Source organism: Physella acuta, unplaced genomic scaffold, assembly GCF_028476545.2.
Source record: "Physella acuta isolate Inbredline_101_S28 unplaced genomic scaffold, ASM2847654v3 ptg000032l, whole genome shotgun sequence".
Lineage (NCBI taxonomy): Eukaryota > Metazoa > Mollusca > Gastropoda > Physidae > Physella > Physella acuta.
Genome location: NW_026731552.1, coordinates 298,725 through 322,274, shown reverse-complemented (window position 1 = coordinate 322,274; position 23,550 = coordinate 298,725). Strand labels below are relative to the sequence as shown.

The following is a 23,550-nucleotide window of genomic DNA, read 5'->3' as shown; positions in this document are numbered from 1 at the left end:
TTTATTCAAACTGGTTTCGACGCTATTGAAATGTATACTATCAAATTGTATTGGTTAGCCTACAGTCGGTTTCGCAATTTACCCCACGTATTCATACAAAATAGATCCAGGCCTAGACGCTATATTTATAATTTTAAAGGAAGACAGAAGAAACCTATCCTATTACTATTGCGCATTTAAATTTTTGGCCACCAACTCAATTTTTATTCATGACGTTACATACATCATGGTTAAGTAATTACGCAATGCAACACCATTAAATTTTTTTTTTAAGTTTTAAAGATTTGAAGTTTCAACTTAATGTAAGCCAACTTATTTCTAAACCATTTACCTACTCCTATAGCTTAATACCTTTTAGTATTTTACATACTGGAGTTTTAAATAACAGTGCCCTAACATTAAGACCTATTTTAAAATCAAGATCGATTAGTACTATGGCCTAAATCCCGGCAAATTTGTTTTCAAATTTTGAAAATTAAATATACTTTCTCCTTTTTAAATCATTGTTGTACATTAGACATAGAAATCTAATAAGAATTTTAAAACATAAAAAAAAAAACTTTGACCGAAGAAACACAAATGGGCAGCAGTTGCTTGTAGATCTATGTACTGCCTCGGACGAAGTGGATTATAGATTAGTGGCACTTAGCCCAGATCAGCTTTAGTGTTACTAGTCGAGTTGTTTACAGTGCTGTGTTGAACTCAGCAAGAGCTTGGCGATACTGGGGAAAGTTAGGGTTCAATAGGAAGTGTTTTTTATTAGACAGGTGAAGGTGTTTGTAAGGTGGTTTTTGTACCAGTTAGGGAGTTGTTGACAACCGTAATCTAGGTGAGTACAGTTTATGTCACGTCGTGTTTTTTAACATAGAGGTGTGTGTCAGTTTTGTAGGAAGGACCTTAATACATGGTCTCATGAAAATAGGGAAGACTATATTGTCTAATAAATTAGCTTTTTTAGACAGGTGATTCCTAAGTATGTGGGTACACACTTCAGTGTGTGGCCTAAGTATGTAGATTAGCTAGGCAAATGAGAACTAACCATACTGGTTAACTAAATATGTGTTATCATATCGTTGTTGAACTGAGACCAAAATATATGGTTTCAAATCCTAGTGTAAGTGCCTGAAAGAACCTCAACTCACTCCCGCCTCGTTTTAATTTTAATTTTAGACATATTTTAAACAGAAAATTAAAATTAAAGATTATACGAAGACTGCAGTTAGACTGAGTTGATGCATTTGTTTATTTTTTTTTATTGAAATGTTGTAACCTTTATGCTATGATATTTGAAAAAGTGCATTAGAAACATTTAAAATTAGCTGCAAAAGTATGAGGAAAAACGAAAACTAAATCTGAATATATAATTTAATTAATGTTTTGGAAAACCGAAAAAGGGAGACAACCTTAGATAAAATATATAAATCTAACAGTACATGAAAAAATGCCTTAACAACAAATAAATGTTTTTCGTTTCATTACGTTACACTAGTTTAATAATGCGCGTACATAATTTGCAAATATTGCATAGTAATCGATATCTTATAGAGAACTACTAAAATTATTCTACTATTTGAAAACATTACCAATTGTATATTTACGTTTCTAATTTTTTAATTATGTGAAAACATCGTAATTATTAACCATTCTTCGTCTACCTTGATTCAAAAGAATTACTAAATTATTTCAAGCAAAGCTAAGACATTGACTGGGAACACTCACATAACTAAAAAAAAAATAATTAAAAAATGTATAAGGAAAAAAAATTGAATATTAATATAAATTAATGTAAGCCCTGCTAGGGGGGAATCACTTCTATCTATTATTCTCTAGGCTTACCTAAATAATAAATTGTCCGGTCAGTGCAACCGTGGTAGACCCACGGTGGTTAAACCCTAACCTTAGTCTTATGCTGAAAATAAAACATAAATGCTTAACAATTTAATCAAATTTATTTCACAAAAATGTGGAACTAAAATTTAATGAAAAAATATAGATCTAAATAAACTAGACCAAAAAAAACCCATTCAAAACAAAACTCAACAAAACAAAGCTCAAAACATACAAAACAAAAACACCCAAATTAGGACTACAGTCCTAGAAAGAAGAAAAATAGACAAAAAAATTATTTAAAATGTAAAAAAAAAGGTTATATACATACATAGTGACTTAGAATAAACCAACCACTCTCCTGGGGATCAACAAAGATTACCTCAGGAAGTAAAAGTCGACTATTATATTTTTTTAGAATGAAGTACAATTCGATTAGCAAAACAAACACTAAAGACCATCTTAAAAATAAAACAGTCACTGCGAACAAAACTACCACACTTAACAATATCAACAAGACTAGAGTTTCTTTCAGGCATCTCTTCGCGGTGGAGACCGTGTCGTCGTCGTCGTCCCCCCCCCCCCCCGTAAAATTTAGCCTGAAAGAAACGGTGAGACATGAGATAGACTGGAATCGTAACAAACATGACGACGAGAAACTGATTGCGGTGGCCATCTTAAGATCGCTAGTCTGGTATTGACGAACGAAATTAGATTAAGTATGACGGATTTAAATATACAGACCCAGCTGTCTGTGAAATATATAAATCGAGACTTAGATCAAGACTCAGTCAATCAGAGTTTCTTCCAGGCATCTCTTCCAGCCCCCCCCCCCACCCCGAACGAATTGAAATTTATATAATTTATATAGAAAATATATACTTTTAACAGTGTCCGCCCCCCCCCCGAGTCTACCGCCCCCTCCCCCCCCCCTTGAAAATTTCAAGTGCCCCCCCCCCCCCCCCGGAGAGAAAAGTCTGGAAGAAACACTGCAGTCAATACACATAGGCCTACAAGATTTAAAAAAACAATTAATTCAATTGACATTTTAAGGGGGTTATTTTCTGGTCTTCTTTTCCCCATATCACTGCTATAGTCTTTGCGTAAAAATAAAATAACATTCATTCTATCAAAAAGTGTCAAATATGGTCTTCATTTGAATCCCACTGCCTTACTAGAGCATGCTGAATTCGACCTTGATTATGTAATTTTTTCTACTATGCCCATAGCAGACTGCCGTATAGTGTATGTGCTTTAAAGCGCCACAACAAAGATGCTTCATATATGGCCTTGAACTGTTTCCTTTTACTTATCTTCCAAGCAGACGGTGTCATAATATGGCCTTGAACTATTATTACCCCCCCCCCCTTCACTGCAGAGTCGCATGTCTTCTCATGACGTAGTAGACCACGGCTTGCCTCCTTAGCTAGTTAAAGGGGAATAATTTTCTTTCCAAAAAAGACCACTATCCTCACATTTAAAAATCTAATTACTAGGCATCATGGCCCCTAAACGTGCTTAGCTTTACTACTCTTTTATTTACTGATTGTTATTATGTCCAAATAATTTCCCACGCTGTATATATTGTAACAAATTCCCAACAAAAATGTACAAACATTTAAGATTATCATAGACAAAAATGCAATTATTGCATTTCTTTATTTTTAATTACCCCCCCCCCCCCCCCCCAACGGTTTTTCTTCCAGACGGGGGGGGGGGGGGAACTTGATATTTTCTGGGGGTGGGAGGAGGCGGACAACATTTTACGGGGTGGGGGTTGGCACTGGTAAAAGTATATGTTAATATGTAAATTCCATTTCGTTCGGGGGGGGGGGGGGCGGTAGACTTTTTCGGGGGGTTGTCCCCCCCCCCCCCCCCCCCCCCCCCCCAAAAAAAAAAAGAGATGTCTGGAAGAAACTCTGCCCCGAAGAGATGCATGAAAGAAATTGTACATCAGACAAAAAAAATTATCAGAGAACCATCTCCTCTACAAGACCGTCATGCTGGTACCTGTTAAAAAATAATACCACTACACACGACAATTTAAAACTTACACTTGAAGTCTAGAATATTCGATCGCTAAATACGCTAATGGTGACAGGTAAAAAACATGTAAAACGAACACAAACACCATTAAAATTGTTCCATCCACTGTTTGTAGACCAATTCTATCATGGGAGGTAATTCTCGCGTCGTCAAGGTAACTGATGATACGGTGTGTATTTAATACTCATTGTTATGTGTGGGCTTTAGTGACAAGAGGAATATGGGGACCACTCATAGGGGTAATTTTATGATGAGTGGATCAGGGTAACGGGGCGGGGGTGGGGGGGGGGAGAGGTACCCATAAGTGTGCTTATGTGACGAGTGCGACAATGGAACCGGGGTGTGTGTTGTTTTGGGAGGGGGGTGGTAGGCTACTCATAATTGTGCTTATATGAGGAGTGGGACAGAGAAACTGTGTGTGGGGGGGGGGGGGGGGGATAGTCATAAGTGTGCTTATATGAGTAGTGGACAGAGAATCTGTGTGTTGGGGGGGGGGGGTCCTCATATGTATGCTTTAACGAGGACCAGGAGGGTTGGAGGATTGTAGTGCCATTAAAACATGCAACAATGTCGCGTTCGAGGATTGTAGTGCCATTAAAACATGCGACAATGTCGCATTGATTTTGCTAGTGTGAGCCCAGCTCAAGAGTCCATTATCGGGTCTATTGATGTCATTAACAGAGTTAAAGCAGATGATGTTTATCTTTTGAAATGGTCGATGCTGATAAGTGTTTCAGGACTATATGTCTATGTGTGCCATTAAATTATTTTCTTGACCATCCCATTTATAGTTGCCTTAGGTGTTAGTTGTTAGAATCCCCTGCCTTGTTGCAAGAGGTACTATTTTTAGGAAGCACAATCTCTATTTGCATACAGTGCTATCTCTAATTACTTTTAATCTAACGACAAAAGACATTTTAAAAACTTTTCTGACCACTGGTGTGTCTGTGGCTTTCCATCTAACGACAAAAGACATTTTAAAATTTCTCAGCGAGGCTACCACGGCTGTTATGTAAAAAACTGAGCAATTATTCTTAAATAAATTCCTAATTTTTTTTTTAAATTTCAGATCAAATCAAATTTAAGTTAGCGCAGTCGGAAGAAATTGTCTTACGTTTTTAAAGAAGAGTTAGGGTTCGATATTATCTCAGCGCTTGAAGAAAGAGTTAGGGTTCGATATTGTCTTACAGCTTGAAAGAAGAGTTAGGGTTCGATATTATCTCAGCACTTGAAGAAAGAGGGTTCGATATGTTTTGCTCTTGAAGCAAGGCTAAACAAAAAAAAAAGCTCACTAGAGTGAGCATTTTGTTACTTTGTTGTGCTTATTCTATACAGTACTGTAGTCTGATCTGCTGATGTGATTCTAATTTTAGACTTATTTTGTAATGTGCCTATCGGAACCTACCTATATGTTTACTGCACCTGTTGATATTGTGACCTGACACTGACAATTGTGCAGACTTGACAGTCACTGACCTGAAACTGACATTTGTACAGACTTGACATTCACTGACCTGAAACTGACATTTGTACAGACTTGACAGTCACTAACCTGACACTGACATTTGTACAGACTTGACAGTCACTGACCACGACAAAACGTCTACACCTGAACTGCAACAGGAAAACAACACCGGGAACCTTATTGTCGGGTCCCTTTTTAACTGTTCTTCAGGTCATCACGACAGACTTTCCACTGCTTGTCCGCCCGATATCTGTTAGAGGCCAACTGCTTGTGTTGGTTGATAATGTCACTGGCAAACAATATATTAATTCATCGTCAACTGACCCGAAGAAAATAGAGCGATAATAGTAGAGCCAGCATATACAATTCAGCTGTTACCTTTTTGCATTGCCTAGGCAATCAAAATATCGGAGAAATATTTAAAAGGAACAGAGGCTAAGAATCTACAAAACTCCAAACAGATACAAAATCAGCAGTAATCGATCTTAATTAGATTAACCATGATATATCTTTATAACAGACTAATTAATACATACAAATATTCGAACTTATTTTCGTCTTGCATATCCACATGCATAGGCCACTAGCTCTACCACTAGACCAGCCATCCCACACAAGCAAGCAGACGGCAAATATTGACATTAAAATCCAAATATGTCGCGAAGAAAGTCAACAATTTTTACACATCATGATTTAAAAAAACAAACACACATCAACTGATTTTTAGCTTGTGATTTCTTCAGATAAAAAATAAAAAACTTTCTGATGATAGCCAAAGATGAGAAACAATTTTCTATGTAATTTTTCATAATTTGTTATCATATAGACATACAACTTTTCATAACTGAGCTACTCATCCGTTCCTTGCTCTATCTCCGTGTATTTAGCAAGAAGACTAGGTTAACTTGACTGTCAAATTAACAACAGTCTCCGTGTATTTAGCAAGAAGACTAGGTTAACTTGACTGTCAAATTAACAACAGTCTCCGTGTATTTAGCAAGAAGACTAGGTTAACTTGACTGTCAAATTAATAACAGTCTCCGTGTATTTAGCAAGAAGACTAGGTTAACTTGACTGTCAAATTAACAACAGTCGGTGATTCGGTGAGGCCTAAACAAGGGCTTAGACCGACGCAAAAAGGGGACGTAATTTAAGGCGCGGAGATATCGCCCCTTTACATCTCTCGTCAGATCAGAAGACGATCGATTGGCTTTCATATTTGCCGAACATCGAATAGGAGTTCCAGAAAAGAAAAGATAAAAATAAAACTGCGAGATTTAAAGAACTGATTACTTTGATTCTGGGGGAGAAGAAAAACTTCGCCTTCTAGACTTTCTGTATGTCTGCCCCCCCCCCCCCCTTCCCCAACTCCTCCTTCCCCCCCCCCCCCTCCCCCCACTTAACTTGTGTTCCACTCCTGACACCAGATGAGCGGTGAGCAGGAGAACTGTGAAACACAGCCCACAACTTTCATTAAGGCCACGGGTGGGAGTCGAGCGTCTGAAGACTAGAGTCATCGATTCCTGATATTGAGCTCTGACGCCATCTGACTCCTATTAAAATACCCTCTTGAGTTTACGTTTCCGACACCTAACTTTAATTATTATCCTAAATCCACTTGATTAAAAAAAAATCTCGTTAATCTATCATGTGCATTTATCTTAAAATTACTGTCTTGTTTATAAACAATATTGTCATAGTTCTTTGTTGTTTCAGTGTAATAAACATACTGACACTGACCACTACAACACCTCGGCTCATGGAATTATGACTCCGATTACACTCCATCAATTTTGCGGCTTTCTACTACACTTCTACAACACCACGACTCTTAACTCCGATTGACTCGACTTAATCCTATGAGCTCACTGTGGAGGATAGCGCCTCAACCATAACCTTCCATTTCGTCCGGTCCCCGACTATTAATTTTGCAACCTCCCAAGACATCCCTGTTGGCTTCAGTTCTTTGAGAAGACTCCGCCTCCAGGTCTGTCTTGAGCGCCATTTCTTTCACTTTCCCTGGGGGTTCCACTGGCGTGTCACATTAGAGTGAGCCTTTCGCAGTGTGTGTCCCACCCAGCGCCACTTCCTCCTTCTTAATTGCACTGTCAATAACTCCGATTACATTCCATCAATTTTGTAGTATCAATTTCTACTAAATGCGTTAAGAAAATAGAGGACGTGGTCGGATGGTAGTGCACATGCCTGTTTATAGTTCAGATCCCTAACTCGAGCCTGTATAACGTCCCTGAGTCCTCCCAGCTTTGATGGGATTTGAAGTTAGAAGAAGTAAAGGTAGCTGGGCACAGAACTGACCGCACTAAGCCTTCAAATGCCGAGGTCACGCAAACAGATTAACCATATTTCATCAGCAAAGTGATAGGTCTGAAATAGTATATCTAGTTTTATGCACAAGTTTTAGGTTAAGAGACGTTTTAGATCATACATTTATGACATATGGGTTAACCTTATTCAAGCAATACAAGGACTGAAAATTGGATATCGATATCACAACCCTAACCCAACATCACCCTTAAAACCTGGTTAGGAACACACTGGGATTTGAATAATTATGATGATTTTACACTGTGAAACATGACACTTCAAAATGAAGATAAATTACAGTTTATTTTGTGTGTTTGGTGGGGGGTGGGGGGGGGTGGAAATCAATGTCCAACCGCCTTACCATTCCCATTTTGAGTCAGGTACCCACTAGAACTAAGACGACACAAAACAGCTTTGTCAAGTATTGATCTCTTAATTTTAAATTTTTTTTATAGACCTGGTGTCAAGATATAGTGGAGGTCTTCACACAGTATGCTGATTTTTTCCTTCTCTCTAACGGGAATTCCCTAACCCGCTCATGTCGAACCGGGTATCCCCGGAGCCGGGGGCCGCTACTGATGTCATTGACAACAAGGGGGACGACTCCTTTGGTAGCCAAGGGGAACTAGCCGACTACTACATCGACGAGAAAGCCCGTAACCCAACCGCGGACGAGAACTATCTGCAGGTCGTACGGGCGGGGGACAGGCGGACACCTGACGGGAAGCCAGACGTGGAAATAGCGCAGGCAGCAGCTGCGCAGTCGAGCGTACACCAGAGGCGGCCCGCGGGCGAGGGAGGGAAGGCACCGGTCAGATCTAGCGACCCCAGCTCGGGAGGCGGACGTCAAGACAAAATGTCGAATTCCAGACCCGCTTCTGCCGTTAGGAAGGGGAAGGATGAGGAGGATGTAATTATTGGGGGTGAGTAGTGATTGATTTTATTATGATTGGGGGCGAGTAGTGATTGATTTTATGATTGGGGGCGAGTAGTGATTGATTTTATAATGATTGGTGTGTGTGTGGGGGGGTGTGTAGTGATTGATTGTATAGCTATTGGGGGTGAGAAGTGATTTTTTAAAATAATTGTTGGGGGTGAATAGTGATTGGGGAGGGGGTATGAATAGTGATTTGATTTTATAATGATTGGGGTGAGTAGTGATTGATTTTTATAACTATTTGGTAGGGATGTGAATTATTTATTTTATAATTAATTGAAGAGAGGTTGGGATTGTCGCTAATTCTAAACTTACTGTGAGTGGGTTAGGGATTATTTTATTAGGTCCTGTTATTGAGTTGTTAATTACATTTATAAACATCAGGTTTGTGTGCTCATGGCTCATTAGCTTAAAACGGCTATTTTATTCATTATCATAATCACTGCGTTGAATAGGTCGTTTTTTTTTATTACACAAGGTTAGTTTGTGATATTTTTAATATCATTGTTTAAGTTGGCCAATAACTTTGTACATTGATATCAGACATGCCTAGCTCTGTTATATTTTTTAAAGAAAGACACACAAACACAAAATTGGCGATTGTATGTAAAAGCTATATTGAAAAACAAGAAATATTTATTTAAAAGAAATATCAACCCTATCAATAGTAACCGCATTAGACTCCCGAGAGGTCTAATTAACTTTTCATAAAATTTTGTTCAACTAATCCGTGTTTTGTTCTGGCGGGAATATTTTTTTTTTGGGAAGGGGGGGGGGGGGGGGCAAACATGAGTTAACTGGACGGTGACGCCAACGTTATGATGTAAATTTTAAATGAAAGGGTGCAGCTGCATAGATGACTGACTTAAACGTTAAAAAAACAACTACAAATTAAAAGTAAATTTTAAAAATTATATTGAATTATAAATTCAACTTTTCAGCCCCTAGTCGAGTATAAAAACAACTTTCTAAAATTCTGAAAGTAAACTAAGGGCAACAACTGTGTTAAATTTTCATCTTGTAAAGTAAACAAAGAGTTAATTTGGTATTATTTTAATCAAAATATGTTTTTTTCATCTACGAAAATACGATGTTTAACTTTGTGCCCTCTACTTAAAATGTCTACGTTCTTATAAGATTTAATCAGGCCAATCTGTTTATGCTAACACACCCAGCACATATAGCCTAAGAATGTAGACCCTAGTTTTACGGTTGACTGTACTTTGTGACTGTGAATCCATGCGTGACTGGGACGGTAACTTCAAATTAATTTGTATTGATCCCCCTATCGATTGCTAATGACAGTATTTTTTTAGAAGTAGCACTTACGACTAAGTTATGACAACCGCAATAGTAATGATGTTGTGTTTGCGCCAAAGTCTGTGATTAGGGAACATAACAACTTAAGTCCATCATTGTGATAAGACAACCTAAAATCTTAAACTTTGAGATTAGGCAATCTAACTGCAAGTCAAATATTTTGATTAGGCAATCTAATTGCAAGTCAAATATTTTGATTAGGCAATCTAATTGCAAGTCAAATATTTTGATTATGCAATCTAACTGCAAGTCAAGTATTTTGATTAGGCAATCTAACTGCAAGTCAAATATTTTGATTAGGCAATCTAACTGCAAGTCAAATATTTTGATTTGGCAGTCCAACAACTTAAGACAAACACTACGATCAGGCGATCTAACAACTTAAGTGAAATATTGTGATTAGGAAACCAAACAGTTTAAGTGAAATATTGAGATTAGGCAACCAAACAGCTTAAGTCTGGCTTGGTCGAGGATTAGAATAAAACCACGACCACGGATAGGGTTTAGTTAGAGATTCTGGCTAAAATTTCAGCTTTGATACCCCCTTCTTATAAACACATTAAACATTAACATTTAATTAACATCCTGTACAGATTGACTCAAATTATAAAAACAGCGATTTCATTTTTATTTTTTAATCAAACGTTAGTAAGGCAGTTACTTTTACTATTTTAGTTTACTTTTACGATTTTAGGTTTAAATTATATCCCCTGTTTACTTTTTACGATTTAAGTTTAAATTAAATCCCCTGTTTACTTTTTACGCGGCTGGGCATAGTGCTGACCACACTATCTCTTCATATGCCGAGGTCACAGAAACAAGTGAACTCTACTTCACTTGCCCCATAGACCGTCAAGTTTGAAAGGGAAACTTTTTACGAATTTAGTTTTAGATTAACTCTCCTGTTTGCTTTTTACGATTTTAGTTTTAGATTAACTCCCCTGTCCAGCGCTGCGGTCAGGTAATTAAAGAATAATAAAGAGCCAGCAGGCTATCGACTTCCGCTCTTGGAAACACAAGATGGCGTCTGGCTCTCGAGCAGGGGAAATTAAAATTTGATTCTTTCTAGTCTAAGATCCATCGTCTCGTGTGGGGGAAACAAAACAAAAAAATATAGGGGGTGAAAAAATCGAATTTTTAAAAACTTTTTTTAATTTAATTGTTCACCCTTTTTTTATAATGTGTAAAAAGTAGGTAGACATATAATTAAAATAAAACCCATTAAATAAAAAAAAAACCTGCAACATAGATCAAATCTACAACCTTCTAGATTCGTTTTTTGCCTCAACAGCACCCACATAATATAAAGTAACAGAAATTTTTATTTTCTAGCCTAGATAGTAGGCGAGGGACGGCGTGGTCGAAAGTCTTGGGTTCGGATCCCGGTCCGGACTTGAGACTGTAGGACATCCCTGAGTTCACTCAGCGCTAATGGGTACCTGACTTACGTTGGGGAAAGTAAAGGCGGTTGGGCATAGTGCTGACCACACCATCCCTCCGTATGGCGTATGAACTCTTCTTCATCTGCCCAGTGGATTGTTTTGTCTAAAAAAGAATCTTCACTTTTTTTACAAGCTTTTATTTAACTCACTTCCTCTGTCTGTCTAGACGGAAACGCAGGAGTGAAAATTCGGACAGTTCGACTTGACCGATACGATTCACAGTTGGCACGTGGGTCAAGACATGAAGACAATGCAATCTGAAACTAAATTTGACTTAATTGGATGCCTAATTAATTTTTTATGAATTAATTAAAATTTGGACCGAATTAGTAGGCATGTCTAGCCAACCACACCACAAGCGTCATCACCTTCAATAGCTGCGCCATCACGTAATGGCTGCGTTCAAAAACCATTGCGCGCCTACTGAACGTGATGTTCAGTAGGCGCGCAATGGTTTTTAGTCATGTAACTCTATTGTAAATAAAACATGTAAAGTACTGAAAAAAAAATTCATAAAAAACGTTTTAATAACAAGCTTTTATGTAATGATGCACTAAAAAGTAGAAAATAAATTATAGACTACTATTTAAATAACTATAAAGAAAAGCGTGGGTGTCTTCCTTAACATTAGTAAAGGTATCCAATAGATACTAAAGTGACCCACGCTTTTCTTTATAGTTATTTAAATAGTAGTCTATAATTTATTTTCTACGTTTTAGTGCATCATTACATAAAAGCTTGTTATTAAAACGTTTTTTATGAATTTTTTTTACAATAGTTAGCAGACACATTTTCCTGCCCCATCATGGTAATATCACCACGTCATCAAGCTGGGTCCCATAAAAGCAATTTTTATTATCAGGTAGTAAACAAATGTTAGCCATGTCCTCACTACCCAGGAAATACTCAGTAATACTCAGGAACACGATTGAACAAAACATTTAGTGATTATAATCTGGGACTTGCAGGGCTACATAATCTAATACTTCACATTTTATAAATAACTATAAACTTTGTCTTTCTCTTGTATAACTGTAGGAGCCTACACGTATTCTGCTCAGATATTATGTAGCCCTATTCCTCAACCCTCTTGACATCTACTGTTTTCGTCCATAATGGCGCCTACTACTATTTTAATGTAGATACATGTTTTGGCTGTGATAAGATTCTTTTTCACTAGTGTGTGGAATATCTATATTTATTGTTTTCATATTGTAAAGATGATCAAATATTAATTATGGGAGGCGTGGTAGGTCGGTAGAGCACACGAGCTCACGAATTCCGATCCCGGGTTCGAATCCGTAAGGTGTTAACTTATCTCTGACTCACGTTAAGGAAAGTTTAGGCGACTGGACATAGTGTTGACCACACTTGCTCTTCATATGCCGAGATCATAGAAATAGGTGGAGTCGATTTCATATGCCTCCGAAGAAGTATCTTTTGCTAAACATTAAGAGGTTGCTTAAATGTAACAAATTTTAAAGAAATAGAAATGCTGATTTTCGATTAGAGTATTTTTTAACTGTAGGTGTCATTCTGTAGCGAGGGTGTAAGGTTCAGATAAGTTGTTTTTTTCGTTATGTGGAGGGAAGGTAGATATCACTTAAATTTACGCAATGCCATTAAAGTGCAGAATAAGAACTGATTAGTGGATAAATTGCAGGTCTAGTATGGAGAATCTACTACATTCATTTATGTGAACAAAATTTTCCAATCATATCTGTTTACTGTCCACTGGTAAACAAATACGTAAGAAGTCAAACTTCTTCGACGGCTTTTTTTTTAAATGTTAATAAAACAATTTTCTATGTGTGTTTGAAAACCTTCGCTAAAGATCAAATAGAAAAACCAATCCAGAATTTTAAAAAAAAATTAAAACATCCCTGAAATAAAATCGAGGTTTCGAGGAAATAGCGAAACCTAACAAGTTTCGCTCAGTTCGCGGCACGCGCCATCAATCGATTTTTCACGTGGGGATGAGCGTATTATTATGTAGAGGTCAGGGGTCACCGAAACCAACAACTCTGATTGGCTCGCTGAATGAGTGGCGGTCCGCGCGCGCTCGTGTGCCGCACTGGAAAAAAACAACCCCCGTTCTCATCAGCTTCTCAGTGACCTAGTTCAGGATCCTCATCTTGCTGTATCGCTCACTTGATCAACCGCTGCATGCTCATTGGGATTTTGTTATTGTTTTTTTTTCACTCACCGTTGGACATGAGTTCCGTGACCGCTCAGGTGGGTGCCTAGTCTAGAACCACCGAGAACCATGAACAACCAGTCTAAAGAGAAGGCCAACAGCTCTCAGCGAATCGCTGCGTCCATGTCGGCTGCTGGACCAGACGATAGAGATTATGTTTTTGGGGGTGAGTCGAGATAACGTCCGCGTCATCGTGTTGTAATCAAATCTACTTGAATATTTTCATTCATAATCTGTGCATGTGCGATTTTCATGAGATATAATTTGGCTGCTTAGACTATCGCTTACAGACAGATAGACTATCGCTTATAGAGAGAAGCGAATTAACTGGTTAACCACAGGTTATAGGTTAAGTTGTGGCTTGTGTTTGGATAGCCGTGAACCTGTGATTGATTTACCAGTATCGCTGATAACCCTAGCTTGATACTTTAACCCTAACCTAAGCCCTGAGTTTATTTATGTAACAGCGAAGAAAATGTCAGATGGTTAGAGAAACTCTACGAAAAAACAGAAGGTTAGGTAATGAGTAGTGGCGAAAAAAAAGTGTTAATTTTTAACTAAGGTGTATGTTCCCATAAAACAACTGATAACATTTTAAACATCTACAGATACATTTAACTTTATACTGCCCATTAATTAATACAGGTTTAAAAAAATTAATGAAAACTGCCTCCATAAAAAATAGTTAATATTTATTAATGTTCTCACATCTAATACACACCTTATAAACACTTTTGTTTATCGTTTTAAAAAGCAGGTATTTTAATTCACTTGTTTAAATTATTTAAAAACTGCATTGTTTGTAAATAGCTTAAGCCTTCTAAAGCAGCAGTTGTGTTTTAAAGTGTCAGCTTCAGTAGCTATTTAAGAAATCCAAATATTTTTCAGCGTGATTTTAAAAACCCGGATTTGTTTGTACTCTCTGCGACACAACGTGATTGTAAATCTCGACTTCGTGTTGATCGATTTTACGTCCTTAGCATTGAAGTTCATATCCGGTCACATGTGCTCCCTATGTTGTGTTGATAAACTTTTAATGTTGTGTTGACAAACTGTATATGTTGTGTTGATAAACTTTTAATGTTGTGTTGATAAACTTTAATGTTGTGTTGATACACTTTAATGTTGTGTTGATACATTTTTGGATGTTGTGTTGATACTTTCGATGTTGTGTTGATTAACTTCAATGTTGTGTTGATAAAATTTTGATGAAATTTGGATGTTATGTTGAAAAACTTCAAGGTTGTGTTGATAAACTTTTGATGTTATGTTGATATATTTGGATGTTGTGTTGATACATTTTATGTTGTATTACTACGCTTCGGATGTTGTGTTGATAAAATCTGGATGTAATGTTGATAAACGTGTTGACTAGTTGCAACTAGTTGCAAGTACACGGATAAATTAATCAGGGGAGGGTCGCCTTGAGACAAAACCCCAAGGTCCATTTTGACTACTGTATAAAAATGATAGTTTGTTTTGTAAAAGCTACTAGTGAATAGATGGGGGGGGGGGGACGATAACACTCCTGCCGTATGATCAGTGTTATACCGAACCGCCACTTGACCAGGGGATTCCGTCGGGTTTCTGGTTGTCCGTGTCTATGGACGCAATGACCTGAGATTGTTCGAGAATGTCAGCGCCGTCTGGTGTGGCAGGTAAATCTCACGAGGTGGCGGCCTGGTCGGGAGGGGGAGCGTTAGTTTGCTAACCCGGAAGTCTTGAGTTCGGACCCCGGGTAGATGAGGTTCGTTAACTGGTGCACAGCAACACATCTAGGGAAGAAGACCTCACAATCAAACAACTGCTGCCTTGGAAGCTAATCCAGAAAGAAAATCAGACAGAAGCCGAAGCCAGCGGGCCTTATGGCGCATAAGCTGACACGTACTATTTAATGTGTTGAGGGATATCCCGTTCAATATTAAAATTAAGAAACAAGAAGAGGATCATAAAGCAAATTTTACCAGACATCGGCGCCCTCATGCCCTCGTTGTATTTCTAAACAGAGTCTCTTTCAGACTTTTTTCTCCGGCGTGGAAAGCAGACAGCTTTCATTTTGGCTATTACATTGGGGGTGTTTCTAACCTTCTTAACACCCCCACCCCCGACTACGCCACTGATATCGACAGCCCGTAGTCATAGCCACATACGGGGACGGATAAATCTAGTCCTTCCCCCCGGGCGAAGAAACATTTCGCGTCGCCGCTCCGTGGAATTCATTACATCGACACAACCCCATGACATCAAGCGAAGGATCTGCTCATCAATTTGGATCAATAATAACATAATTTTTTCCCCTATCAGGAGCATCCTGGCCAAGCTTCTGGTTTAATAAAGATATCTTTAGAGCGGCACTAATAGAAGGGATGGGGACTAGAAACAGGAGGCTTAATATTGTTGTGATAATGACAGAACCGTTCATAAAAATAAACAGTGCTCGCTCTATATACGAAGTTCTAAAAATAGAATGACCTAGTTGTGTAAAAGAAAGGGAATAAAAAAAAACATAACAGGTAGAAATCTGTTTACGAAGAAAATAAATGACTTGCAATCGTCAAGTTGAAAGTTTAGAATTTATTTTTTTCACTGAGTAGATTTGGCCATGCGTCAAAAGAAAATGTTGAGAGCTTTGTTTTGTGGGGACGGATGTGTGTGGGGTAAAGGAGGGGGGGGGGTCGGAGGGAAGCGAAGAATCCTACCCCCTCTTCCCACCCTCCCAGTCACACCCTGTCACACTTATCCACGCCTCATAATCTTCCATGAACACCCCCCCCCCCCCCTTTCAACACACATACACACATCGTTTTTGCCTCAATAACAAAACAAACAAAAAATATCACACACATCTTTAATACCATTGCTTATATGCCACTAACTCAGTATAACTGTCCCAGCAATTATTCTCATTGATGATCATTAAAATCTACATAATTATACTTCATTAATTATACATTATATTAGACGTTTAAACACGATCTGTAATCCATCTCTAATTAATTGTGCAACGAGCTAACGTTTAATACTCGTTATTCAAAGTAGACTTCGCTCACAATTGCAATGATGCATTTAATACAACTTTACCGTGTAGCATCACTCGCTTCCACTACACACAGCTTGTAATACCAGCTACACAAAACTTGTAATACCAGCTACACAAAACTTGTATTACCAGCTACACAAAACTTGTAATACCAGCTACACAAAACTTGTAATACCAGCTACACACAATTTGTAATACCAGCTACACAAAACTTGTAATACCAGCTACACAAAACTTGTAATACCAGCTACACAAAACGTGTAATACCAGCTACACACAACTTATAATACCAGCTACACAATTTGTAATACCAGCTACAAACAGCTTGTAATAGCAGCTACACAAAACGTGTAATACCAGCTACACACAATTTGTAATACCAGCTACACACAATTTGTAATACCAGCTACACACATTCTAATACCAGCTACACACAACTTGTAATACCAGCTACACAGTTTGTAATACCAGCTACACACAACTTGTAATACCAGCTACACACAACTTGTAATACCAGCTACACAATTTGTAATACCAGCTACACAACTTGTAATACCAGCTACACAATTTGTAATACCAGCTACACACAATTTGTAATACCAGCTACACACAACTTGTAATACCAGCTACACACAACTTGTAATACCAGCTACACACAACTTGTAATACCAGCTACACACAACTTGTAATATTAGCTACACACATCTTGACACTGGTAAAAGTATATATTTTCTATATTAATTCCATTTCCTCCCCCCCCCCCCCCTGAAGAGCTGCCTGGAAGAAACTCTGCACACCTTTTCTGTACTGGTTAATCGTTGAGAGCGATTAAAAAAATATTCTACATGATCTGCTGACATTAAAGAGGTAGTATCGGTCACTTCTTGTTGGTAATTCCTAAACTATTCTAGAATAATCTGATGGATCTGAGGGGGGTGGTAGCTGAGACGTCTGAAAATTTCCCCGGGGAAAATGAGAAGGAAAATGAAGCAAGGCAAAACGAAATGTATTGAAATTCAATACATCTTTTACTGAGGCTTTTTTCCTCCTTATGTTTTTATCTCTGAAATAAAAGTGTAGCTTGATCTTTTGAAAACGTGTTTACTTTTACTCTGTAATTTTATCCAGGAATTTACAAATAATACAACATGGCTTTACATATCAAAACTTTTTAAAACCGATGATAATTTTTTGATATTATAAACACGCAAATATGTTTAAACGAAGTTTGGTTTAGGATTTAGGAAATATTTTGTTCTCAGCGCCCTGTAAGCAAATATTAACTTGAAAATCGCTATTTACATATTTGATACTTATTTCTTAAAATAAATATTTACTCTTTCAACAAATCATTATTTCACTATTTTTTACAGCGTAATTTTGTCTAGTATTTATAAAATCAGTTGTGTTCTGTACATTTTGATTGGCATTTAGGGAATTAATGTGAAAAATATCGTAAGATTTGAAAACAAAATGCCAAAACTTGAAATTTTTGTAAGATTTTGAGCCTGATAAAAAAATGCGTCAAATTTTTCATAAAGTTTGTCTGATCGTGTGTACGTTAAAGAGACAATACAAATATCTCATATTCCTTTCTGATACTACAAAAATTTTCATATTCCATTTAGATATAACACACGTTCTCATTTCCCATTCAGATATAACATTCTCATTTCCCATTCAGGCCTAATAAAGATTATCAGATCCCTATTCAGAGCTTATAAAATTTCTTATACATCATGCAGGATACTATCGTAAAGCAATGACTGCTAGAGATTGTCTGAGTCAGGGATAGGGTAAGGGCTTGTGATAGGGTGGGGCTTGTGATGTGGTAGGGATTGTGATGGAGTGTGGCTTGTAATGGGGTGGGGCTTGTGATTAGATAGCGGTTGTGATGGGGTGTGGCTTTTGATGGGGTGGAGCTTGTGATTAGATAGGGGTTGTGATGGGGTGGAGCTTTTGATGGGGCGGGGCTTGCGATGTGTTTGGGCTTGTGATGGGGCGGGGCTTGTGATGGGGCGGGGCTTGTGATGGGGCGGAGCTTGTGATTAGATAGGGGTTGTGATGGGATGTGGCTTTTGATGGGGCGGGGCTTGCGATGTGTTTGGGCTTGTGATGGGGCGGGGCTTGTGATGGGGCGGGGCTTGTGATGGGGCGGGGCTTGTGATGGGGCGGAGCTTGTGATTAGATAGGGGTTGTGATGGGGTGTGGCTTGTGATGGGGTGGAGCTTGTGATTAGATAGGGGTTGTGATGGGGTGTGGCTTGTGATGGGGTGGAGCTTGTGATGAGGTGAAGCTTGTGATGGGGTGGGGCTTGTGATGGGGTGGGGCTTGTGATGGGGTGGGGCTTGTGATGGGGTGGGGCTTGTGATGGGGTGGGGCTTGTGATGGGGTGGGGCTTGTGATGGGGTGGATCTTGTGATGGGGTGGGGCTTGTGATGGGGTGGATCTTGTGATGGGGTGGGGCTTGTGATGGGGTGGATCTTGTGATGGGGTGGGGCTTGTGATGGGGTGGATCTTGTGATGGGGGGGGGGCTTGGGGAGGGGTGGGGCTTGTGATGGGGCGGGGCTTGTGATGGGGTGGGGGCTTGTGATGGGCTAAGGTTGTGATGGGGTAGGGCTTGAATGAAATATGTGTGTAGGTGAGATAGAGTAGAGTAGAGGGTGGGTCAGAGGGTGGGTGAAGGATATAAAGATACATTTCTACTACGATGGTCACTGCTTGAAGTAACAAGATGACGTCAGTGCTCTCACCCCACCCACGTAAACACGAAAATTGACATACTGGTTATCACGTCTAGGCAATGATTTGAGTCAGAGGCGCAGCAAGGGGGGGGGGGTGCGGGGGTGCGGACCGCACCGGGTGACACCATTTAGGGGGGGTGACACCAATGCAAAAAATAGCAAAATATATAGAGAAAAATTTGAGGGGGGTGCAAATCGAAAGTTTTAGGGGGGGGGTGCAAATCGAAAGTTTGGCACCGAGTGACACCCGACCTCGCTACGCCACTGATTTGAGTTAAAACAATTTCTAAATTAGTTGATAATTAGTACTGATATCTTTCGATTGAAGCAAATTCTTGATTAAAATTGATACAAGTGTAATTTGGATTTTTACTTTTTTCTTTATACATTTTCGAGAATACATTTTAATAATTATTTATGCCCCTCGGCTAATCTGTATATTGTGAAATAACATCAGTACACATGAATTTTATATCTCTAGCTATTGAGAAATATAATTCTTCCTATCTGATTATCTGTAGGTTAGTGGACTCTTTTAAAAGAGTTATTGATTTCAGATGTCGGACTGTTTGTGTCCACTTGCAGCCACAGACTAACATACGATGCCCCAGCAACATATGACCCGCGTTAATAACGTGCACTCTCGTATGAGCACGCACTAGCACATGCAGAACAATGACATTTTTTTGTGTGCTGTAAATTAAATAAATGACAAGAAACATAGAATAAGGCGATTATTTTTTTGCGGGCTGTAACGAAGAAAAATGATGCTCGAAGATAAAAATATTTCCAGTTAATTTATCTCGATTTTCGGAACGCGGATGGCATGACCCGGCATTTTCCGGCATAATGTTTTTATGCATTTTCCGGCTTTTTTTGTTTTGGCATTTTTTTTTACTGTAACAATGAGATTTCAGGAAAACCTTTATGTGAAATTTTCGATAAATTTCTTTTCAACACGTGTTAATTGTAATTTACAGAGAAAAGTTAAAAATATAAATGTCAGGCATGAATATGTTCCCGAAGTCAACGATGTATGTGGCAATGTACATAACGAATGGTTCATCATTTTAAAAAAAATCAAAGCCTCATGTCTAAGGTTTAAAAGAAAACGTACATATGTTAATAAATACAAATATTATAAACAAATCAGGTAACGTTTGTCGGTAAATTAAACAAAAAACGACAACAGAATACTTCTAATGGTGTGGGGATAGGATAGGGTGAAGATATAGTAGGGCGAAGAAGGGATGGTGTGAGTATATATATATATATATATATATATATATATATATATATATATATATATATATATATATATATCATCGCGTCCATCAACCCGATGGACTGCGACCGAGTGAGGTCAACGGGTCACATCCAACCCCCCCCCCCTCCCCCAACCCAACCCCTACACACCCAAAGATCTAGGTTATCCTTTAGCCCACCAGAATGTCCGTCCAAATCTGAGGACTGTTTGCCTTAATTTGATGGATCTATTTGCACTCTATGGGAGCTTATTTCTTCTTTTTTTTTGTTATCTGTGACGCAAGTTTTTTTCCTGTTTCCGCCATTTTTATATATTTATAAATAACTGGATTAGCTGCTTTTAGTTATAAATTCGGAAAAAAAACTGTCATACATATACATGGTTTGTAAATTTGCTTAGTCCAATATTTTCAAACGAGATCTGCGTCTTGCTTATCTAATGAAGTTGGGGGGGGGGGGGGAAGAATTAATGATTAATTAATTTTTTTACGAAGTGCTAGCAAGGGTAAATAATTTAATGTGTTCTGGGTTAAAGGAGGTCGAGTGGTTAAAATAGATGTCCAAGATGTAGCTAAAGGGGGAGTATTGTAATTAGATTGGATAGACCGAACAGGAATATGTAATTAGCTTGGATAGATGGAACAGGAGTATGTAATAATGTTTTTTTGTTTGGCTCGTCCTCTATGGATGCTGTGGATTGTGTGCAAACCTGACTGCAGGTAGCTTCTCCTGTCACCGACCCTGTCTGCAGGAAACATCCTGACACCGACCCTGGGCGCCTGAAATTGTCTGACTAGGTCCGTGATGGCTCTTACTCCTAATTCCTCTCTCTGTACGATTGCAACCCTCTCCATGGGCCCGCCTATGTGTGACTGGCTACACCCCTCACTGTATGGGTCAGCCCATGTCTTTATGGGTCGACCCCTGTCTGTATGGGTCAGCCCGTCACTGTATGGGCCATCCCCTGTATGGGTCTGCCCATGTCTTTATGGGTCAGCCCCTGAATAGTATGGGTCAGCCCAAGTTCACATGGGAAACCGGTACGTCAATTAACTAATTTTGTTAAAGCGATTGTACAATTCGATCTCTGATCGCACACCCAATTATCGACTTGAAAGATGGACAGATAACCTAATATACTGACCTTGATGAAATCCGCCCATTCACAAAGCAAGGGTAGAGAGTAGCCTCCCATTTATCACTCATACCGAGTGGCGTCCCCTTATTAGGTTACACCGCATTTTATTTCATCTTTCCCCCTTGAACCAAGCAAGTCATGTCGAGGCTACCTACCCGTGGGAGTTGCGTGGAACAGCTACGCTAACTTTAGCTGTTCTAGTAAACATCTGCTGGGCTTTAATTTGTTGTGGTGCTAAAAATAGCAGCCCATCTTATTCCAATGAGCAGACGACTGAGTTTTGATGTATCGATTTTTTGTTTACTCAACTGAATAAACATGCTCGTCATAACAAAAATTTCAAGAAAATTTGAGCCTTATCTGACATCTTGTAGAATCCCATCCCCACACTTCTTATCCCTATACTCCTTACCCCACCCTAACCTCTTTACCTCAGCCTACACCACCCTAACCTCCTTACCCCACCCTAACCTCCTTACCCCACCCTAACCTCCTTACCCCAACCTAACCTCCTTACCCCAACCCTACACTTTTTACCCCCACCCTACCCCTTTACCCCACCCACCCATTCCCTCCCTACCCCACCCTACCCCCCTTACCACACCCTAGCCTCCTTAATCCACCCTACCCTATATACCCCACCCAACCCTCCTTACCCGACCCTACCCCTACCCCACCCTACCCCCTTTCCACACCCTAGCCTCCTTAATCCACCCTACCCTATTTACCCCACCCAACCTTCCTTACCCGACCCTACCCCTACCCCACCCTACCCCCTTACCACACCCTAGCCTCCTTAATCCAATCTACCCTATTTACCCCACCCAACCCTCCTTACCCGACCCTACCCCTACCCACCCTACCCCCTTACCACACCCTAGCCTCCTTAATCCACCCTACCCTATTTACCCCACCCAACCCACCTTACCCGACCCTACCCCTACCCCACCCTACCCCCTTACCACATCTTAGCCTCCTTAATCCACCCTACCCTATTTACCCCACCCTAACCTCCTTACCCCACCCTACCATCATCACCCCCACCCACCCACCCCCTTTAACACACCCTACCCTCATTACCCCACTTACCCTACTGTTTACCTACTTGTGATTTATATCAGACATATTGTAGAATCCCCACCCCACCCCGTTAAACCACAGTAATTTCTTAATCAATGTAGATAAATTGTACGCAAAAAATAACTAACACACCGCGCACAAACATCCTAAAGCACAGCCTATCCACTCACTAACTGGGAACCCAAATATCTAATCCTTGTCACCCCAACCTCCCCCCCCCCCCCCCCAAATAAACACGTGTTCGGAAATCTAAATATCTAATGCTTTGCTCAATCTAAACATGTGAATTCTGCGTTTATCACGCTCAACCATTTTTTTTTATCCCCAAAACATTGAAAACCCATAAGAATAACCGTAAAACTGAGATTCGGTTAAATTGATAAAATTGGGGATTCACGATTTTTTTTTTCAAATTCAATACTCCCACTAAACAAATTTCTACGAGATTTACCCTATCTGATTTTTTAGACGGCGCGTATGATTCGATTAACCTCTGAACCTTTTAAAATTAGAACTGTGGAGTCACCACAACCAACAGCTATACGGCTAAGTCGAATTGTGGGACTATTTATAAGAGGCAAAACAAATAATTTATCGTTCGCTTAGGTATACTCATCAACGCAAAACACAATCACAACATACATACATAAACACACACAAACATATATATGTTCATCCATACACCTCCCATATATATATATATATATATTGTTACGCACCCC

The 23,550-nt window shown here is 39.2% G+C and overlaps 1 protein-coding gene across 1 annotated transcript in view; it reads left to right on the top strand.

Annotated features, from left to right (window-relative positions):
* The first annotated feature begins 608 nt into the window (after window positions 1–608).
* LOC131942001 (band 7 protein AGAP004871-like) overlaps window positions 609–23,550 on the top strand; it is a 65,231-nt gene continuing 42,289 nt past the window's right edge. The window contains exons 1-2 of the mRNA XM_059301652.1: window positions 609–829; window positions 8,119–8,586. Of these exons, the coding sequence (XP_059157635.1) occupies window positions 8,202–8,586 (385 nt within the window). The 5' untranslated portion in view covers window positions 609–829; window positions 8,119–8,201. The remainder of the gene's footprint in view (window positions 830–8,118; window positions 8,587–23,550) is intronic.